The following is a 7,500-nucleotide window of genomic DNA, read 5'->3' on the forward strand; positions in this document are numbered from 1 at the left end:
GAGACCAATCTGGGCGTGACTTAAGCAAATTTTGACCTTGGCGGCTTAAAATATTGGCGCTTTGCCCGAAACACCCTAAGCGAGACCAAAATCCAAAATTTACACCCCTAAGCGAGACGACGAGCATCCCCGTCTGTTTCATATGGGAGTACCCCCCCCCCCCGGGGTTGCAAAAACAAAGCAAAAGGTAATTAAAAAACCATATAATAAACTACTTACTAACCGAGCTAGCTCGAGCCGTACTGGGGAATATTGGCCCTGGGTCGTTTTTGCACGGACCTCGCTGCGCTCGGTCCGTACTGCCACGACCTCGGGCCAATATTTCCCTGGCAGTACAGCCCTCGCGCTCGGTTAGTAAGAAGTTATTAAGGGGTCACCCAGAAGTCATACCAGCAGAGGCCCTTTGGCTCACAGGTCCTCACACGTTCGTACGACGAAACAGATCCTTTTCTGAGGTTAAAAACCTGGCTACTGGCCTAACTCTTCTTCCTACTTTCCCAACCGCGAGAAAACCGCGGTAAATCAGCCATCGCCAAAAAATGTTTTTTTTTTCTCAAAAAATATTTAAGTTAGGGGGAAAAAATACATCATTTTAAAGCTAAGAAAATAAGCTTTCCAACAGCATATAACTTATTTGCAGAAAACTGAAACATTTTATAAAAGCGAAAGTTGAACGAAAAAATTTAAGAAAAATAACAGTAAAATATGTTTTCTAGGCAAAATTTGGTCATTTTAGCGTTGATTACAAATTTTTGGATGCAAAACTAATATTTTCTGCAATTTATCTGCCTTCTTGGACATAAATTCGACCGAAAACTGATAAGGCACGAATATTTTTAGATTTTTAGGAATAATAGATAACGTGGTTCAATGCGTAATGTGGTAATGCGATAAAAGTGTCAAATTTGCGACCCATTGCTAACGGCAACGGAAGCGATCGCATTACGAATAATTAACCTCTGTTGCCAAAAACCACTCAAATAACCGGTCAGTGTAAAACGCAGACTGCAGACTGCAGACCAGGGATAAAATGCAGACTGAGGGTAAAATGCAGACTGAAGACTGTGGGTTAATAAAATAATAATGAAAAAAGAGTTATAAGAGTGTTAGTAGCCGTTTGTACTTTCACACTGAAACCCCAACACAGCTCCCATCGCTTTGGTTGCCCCACCGCATGTTTTATCGAACTCTGTAAGAATTGAAGCTGTTTGAATCCTTGTTGTTGTTTGAAAAAGGACAGTTTCGTTAAGTGAGTTGCTTTTAGGCAAAGAAGTCACTACCCCGTAATTCATATGCCCAAGATACCGGGTTTTTGTAAGTTTCTTTTTCTGTCAAGTGTGATAAAGTTTGACAATGAAATGAGCGAAGTCAAAACAAAGATCACAATCGCCCAACTCTTGTTTGTGCAAAGTCAAAATTTACTCTCCAAGACGTGTACGACGTGATTTATCACCAGGTAATTCCATCATTTTGGAAATAGCAGCTACTTTATTATTCATCTGCGTGACAAGTTTTCACTGATTTTGGGGCTCATTTTGTTGAAACTCAAGCACGCTTCCAACAGGCCTGTGAACCCTTCCTGCTTACAGAGCAATACTAAAAAACTTCTCCCATATCACATTTGAACCTTAAGCTCGAAAATTCAATACACAACATGATATTATAATTCACAAAGGCAGAAAATACCACAGAATCCTTTTCCAGCGAAAATTTTATTGAAACAAACAACATATTTGCTCTTAGAGGCGAAAACCTCTTCCTATTTGATTGCGTGCGTGAAGACAAGAAACTCAATTGTGTCAAATTACCATGTACTTCAGGTAAATACTGCTCACTTTGATTTCGTCTCGACGGGCGATAGATTGTTGTCGAAGTCCAGTACTCGTCGCTTTTGAGATTCATGCCTAGTTTATCCAACTGACTTTCCATTATTGAGCTCCATAAGGGTATATTTTGTTTAAGGATCCACTAAAACGCCATTCGCGTTGCATGACTTTCGACGCCATTGCAGGCTAAGTTAATGATTCTACTGTGTCCACAAGAGAAATCTACGCAGTTCCACTACCCTCTCGATCCTAAGAAAATACGCGCAGAAGGCTCTATACACAAAGACACTACTTACCAGGGGAGTGACAGGCAAGACTTTTACCGACACGGAAAAAAAAAAAAAACAAAAAAAAAAAAAAAAAAAAAGAAAAAAAACAAACTAAACGTAGACCTCGACTGGGTTTGCCCATAGGCAACCCAGTAATTATCTAGTTTTCACTTGTCCAAGGCTGGGAGGCGAGTGACCTTTGAAAGTGGGAGAAATTCGGCTAAATTCTGGAGGCACTCGGCCGTGGGCGGTCTTGGAAGTTGCACGCCTTGTCTATCTATTTTGTATTTTACAATGACTGCAAAATTCTCGCGCGCTCATTGGCTAATTTTTATTGTCAATAAGCGGACAGACACAAATCTATAATTTATGCGATATTGCTCGCGTCAGATTGAATAAAACTGAGGTTTCTCGCATTTTTGTCTCGCGTTCTTCTTGTTTTGACTTAATTTTGACCCCTCTGCCTTTCAGTATATAAAAAAACGAATAAATGTTAGTTTTTCATGCGTCTGTCCTGTTAGTGATAATGAATTTCATCATAACATTGTCAAAGTAGTCTTCGGATTCACTCGGCTGTTGCCTCGTTGATCCACAGCTACTTTGACAATGTTATGACGAAATTCATGATCAATAAATAACAGGACAGAAGCATGAAAAACTGTTATCAATTTGTTAATGTGACGACGCTTCGGATCTGAAGGGGAAATCGAAGCGTCCCAAAAACCCATCAAATCACGCAGGACAACGCAAAAAATAGTGGTTGAGTGAACTTTATTTATCTGGCTGTCCATAAAATGACTTGTCGAAAAAAAACATCGCGGTTAGAAGTTTTTATGGAACATTTTCCTCGATCAGTTGAATTGGCCGTTACAACTGTCTCAAAATAACGTGACGTTATGCGCTCTCCCATCCTTGGGGTTGTCTGCCTGTGGCGTGACCACAATGAAGAGCCGGGACAATTTTAATTAGCGCATCATTGACAGTTGAGCAAACTGCAGTACAAGCACATTTTCAATGCGTCAAAGTTTGCTTGTAAGAATTTACTGCGATGTTGCTTTTTGTCGCTTTATTTCTTCAAGTGAAGTTTGCAGCAGGTCATGATGGCGCCGAGACAGTTATCCTTGTTTCTATGGATGGCATGCGATGGCAATTTATCGACAGCAGATATGCAAACACGCCAAACCTAAACTCCCTTGCTGGAAACGGAGTTAAGGCCAAGTGTATCAAGACCGTAGTTCCAAGCAAAACTTGGCCAAACCATCATAGCTTCCTAACAGGTTTGTACCCCGAAAGCCACGGAATTGTTAGTAACAATTTCTGGGACCCGGTGTATCAAGAGAAGTTTGTTCTGGATTATGACTGTTCTAATTATGATCCTAAGTTTTACAATGCCTCCGAGCCAATTTGGTTGACTCTGCAGAAGAATGGTGGTCAAAGCGGACTGTACTTTTGGCCTGGGTTTGCCGGCTACAACGAAAAACCAACATTTTACGAAAAACCAATTTGCAATGTGAATTGTAGCGCCGTGGATCCCAAGGATTTGCCGATGATGCGGAATAAGACACGAAGCGGCTGGCCTCCTTATATCCATTGCATGGTGAATCACAGTGAACCACCTCAAAGACGAATTGACAAGGTGATGGACTGGCTTAAGTCTAAAAACCCTCCCAGGTTTGTGGCTATGTATTTTGAAGACCCCGACAGCACTGGCCATAGCTATGGGATTTATGAAGAGCAGTATAAAATGGCCATGGAGAAGGTGGACCGTGACGCCGTTGGCTACTTGATAAACAGCCTCAAGAATGCAAACCTGTTTGAATCAGTCAATCTTATTTTCGTGAGCGATCACAGCATGACCAATACCTCATCTTCTCGTCTAATTTTTCTCGATGAATTTATAAATCCTGACGACTTTCAGCTCGTCGAAGGAGGCGCCGTTGGACACATTTGGGCCCCTGAAGACAAAATTGATGAAATATACCGAAACCTCACAAACACAAGTCACCCGCACATGACTATCTTCAAGAAGGAAAACATTCCAGACAGTTATCACTGGAAACACAACCGCAGAATCCCGCCAATATTTGTGGACCCGGAAGTAGGATGGGTGGTAAGAAAGACGAGTGCTGAATCTCGTCAAGGAAATTGGATCGTTGGAGATCATGGATGGCCACCATCAGAGTCTATGAGTTATTCTGTATTTTTCGCGCATGGGCCTGCCTTTCGAAAAGGTTTCGAAATGCCTTCATTTAATACTGTCGACCTGTACCCGCTCATGTGCAAGCTCTTAGGTATAAGACCAATCACGAACAATGGTTCTCTAGAAAATGTGAAAATGATGCTTAAAGAGTCTGCCCAACCAAAGGGAAAACCCACCACCAAAGGCAGTACACCAGCAAGGAAACCAAGTCCTGAAAACCTGTTTGCCGTATTCTGTGTCACATTCTTTATTGCAATGTAAGACTGAAACGCTTGTTAATTTTAGCACAGTCTTAACTTCAATACCGTATCCATTGTAACTGAACTCGATATCCTGGTCGGTGTAGATTTATTTACGCTTGCTTAGGCTTTTGCAAGTAAAAATCGCTATTGGTGTGTTTATTTGTTGATTGTCTAAATGTGTCAGGCAGTAGCCTTTCATTGGCTTAAAAGGAAAACTAGTCATCGTGTCTTCCGATCCTACAATCTTGGACAAAACTAGTTGAGAAAATGTGACACTCTAATTTGTCTGCGTGATAAAGATTAAATTCTGTTTACTTTCCCCCCTCCTCCCATTCTAATGTTGATTTAAAAAACGGCCAAAGGCTTGCACAGTATTATGCATCACATTATCAACATTGGTATGGTAGGGGGAGGCGGGGAAGGACCAATATACTTCGTGAGGCAAGTCAAATGATACTTTAAGCTAGAATTTTTCCCAATAGTTTCTTTGCAGATTGCAATCTTGAACAGAAATCATTGGGAAAATGTGACGGTCTAATTTGCCTGTGTGATAAAAATTAAATTCGGCTACTCCCCCCCACCCCCTCATTCCAATGTTGCCTAAAAGAACGGCCAAAGGCTTGCATAGTATTTTGAATAACATTATCAACACTGGTATGGGGGGAGGGGGGAGGGCTGCGGGAAAGGAGGAAAGGACCAATTCACTTTGTGAGTCCATGTCAAATGATTCGTAAGCTAGAATTTTTCCCAAGGGTTTTGTCCACGATTGTAGCTCCGATGGCAGTCGATGCTTGATATTTCATTTCCTTTTTCAGACTGCTGGCAGTGCCACCAATGTCAGTCGGCCTGTGCGCTGTCTTAATCAAAGGCAACCCAGGCTCGGTCGGGTGAAAATTAGAAGGATTTATGGGAATCCCGAGTCCTGTGTCCATACACTTGTTGCTCCTTAAAAAAATGTTAATTTCCCAGAATCCAGGAATGATCGATCACTCTACCGACTGTCTCAATCAAATGATTGACAGGTAGAAAATATCCACTGACATCAAATACTTTGGATGAACGATATCTTGACAGGTTCACCAAAATTCTCGAAATGAAAGTTCTAAAGTTTCAGACAAGTGGATTGCCTCCCTTCGTTTGAGAAACACTGAGCGACCCGGTTGACGGAAATGAAATGTTTAGCTGCGTTGTCGTGGTTATGAGCAACCGGAAATTACGGTCACCTGCTACAGCATTACCGACAATTTGCCAGGCTGTTTTTTTTTTCATTTATTTGCTTTGAGCGATCGGAATATGGACAGCGGGTATGCACAAGTTAACCCTTCTTCCTGATAAAGCGTATTTTTCTTTATTCTGCTGCAAAAACAAGGTAAGAAGGCATATTAAATTTGTACAAACCTGAATTTTGTTACGCCCGTCCCTGGGCTTTTTTATTTGTTAGGTTAAACAATTTTATGTTAACGATGCTTAGGGAAACACGTGCAGGTATTGCAAGCCTCCTATTTCAGCAATAAATTGTAATCTGGTACAAAATGCCAGTGACATCTTATCAGACTGGTTGAAAAGAGCCGCTACCTTACATTGTTTATGTTTTTTTTTTTAATTCTTAGTGGCTTATTATTGTCAGGATATTGCAATAACCAGCCTTTACTAGAGTCTTAAATGCAACGCCCGATAAATTTAGAATACCTATTTTTGGCTACAAAACTGGATTTAAACTACAAAAAATTGCCAGGTAAAAGATAATAAAAAGACACTAGATGAGCCCTGCAAAGTACTTTATTTCCCAGTAGCAAAACAAAATTAAAATAACTGTATCTTCACGATGCTTATTATAGGTATTCCGCAGGGTAAGTTGTTATTGCAGAGAATTGTATGCCATTAATTAAAGCACAGTTTTGTGACATTTCGTTAAGTTGTTCCCAAAAGTGTAAGTGGCAATACCGTCTAACTAGCTTTAGATCAATTTGGTTGTTTGGAATTAACAGGTAGTTGCGTTTGTTACTTTCAACTATATCTTTCCAAAGTTTGTTACACCATTAAATGCCGAATCTTAGCTACTTACGACCGGACAGGTTGCTCAGTTGGAGACTGGAAGTCGGCTGCCTTCAGCCACCTGCTTTGTTGCCAACCAATCATTAAGCCCAGTTTAATGAATTTAAAGAAAAAAAATTGCGATAAGAAATCGCTGTAGCTTTCGTTTCTCAGATATATCACCGTAAAAGTAGGTTCACTTTGATTAAAATACAACTTTTTGTATTCTACTACAAGAAGCAAATCTTTGCGACTGCCGCGAGCTATACAAACACCTGTCACTGAAGATTCACTCTCAGGACATTTCCACAATAAGCGATGGTTAACCTTCATAACTGAAAAATGGTGCAGTAATAGTCGTTTGAGTAATATCTCAAAAATAACCTAACAAACGATGCAGCTGTGAAACACACAGCGCGCAGGTGTTAACATTATTTAATATTCTCACAGCACGCTTCCACGCGATACTCAATTCTTTATGCAAGACGACTACCTTCGGGAGATAAACGAGAGAAGGTATCAATTGATATGATGGGTAGCAACTTAAAGGAGAACTAAAAGACGAATTACATAACTAAATGATCAATTTTTTTTTCATTTTAAATATAGAACTCAAGGAGGCTGAGCATAACAACTCAGATGAGTCAATCAGTGACTGAAACGTTTTAATATTTTACAGTATTTGAAAATACAAAGACAAAGGATTTTCAGCGTCCTTCCAGCGCAAAGATAAAACCTGGTCCAAAAGTCTGTTTTACAAGTAGAGATTTTGCGGACCAGAAATGACTGGTTAACGGAGAGACACTTGAAAACGAGTCGAGGTTATATTAATAGCCCTTTTCACAGTTAGTTTTTCTCATTTGCATTACAATGTAATCTAACGTGGATGCGATGCAATTTCGGGTTAAAACTACAAAACAGTCCGAAAT

At 40.3% G+C, this 7,500-nt stretch overlaps 1 protein-coding gene across 1 annotated transcript; it reads left to right on the top strand.

The window, feature by feature from the left end:
* The first annotated feature begins 3,063 nt into the window (after positions 1 to 3,063).
* On the top strand, positions 3,064 to 4,878 carry LOC137979430 (ectonucleotide pyrophosphatase/phosphodiesterase family member 5-like). Its single transcript, XM_068826688.1, has one exon. It carries the CDS (start codon positions 3,144 to 3,146, stop codon positions 4,554 to 4,556), a length of 1,413 nt encoding a protein of 470 aa, XP_068682789.1. The 5' UTR covers positions 3,064 to 3,143; the 3' UTR covers positions 4,557 to 4,878.
* The last annotated feature ends 2,622 nt before the right edge of the window (positions 4,879 to 7,500 follow it).

Source organism: Montipora foliosa, chromosome 12 (assembly GCF_036669935.1).
Source record: "Montipora foliosa isolate CH-2021 chromosome 12, ASM3666993v2, whole genome shotgun sequence".
Lineage (NCBI taxonomy): Eukaryota > Metazoa > Cnidaria > Anthozoa > Scleractinia > Acroporidae > Montipora > Montipora foliosa.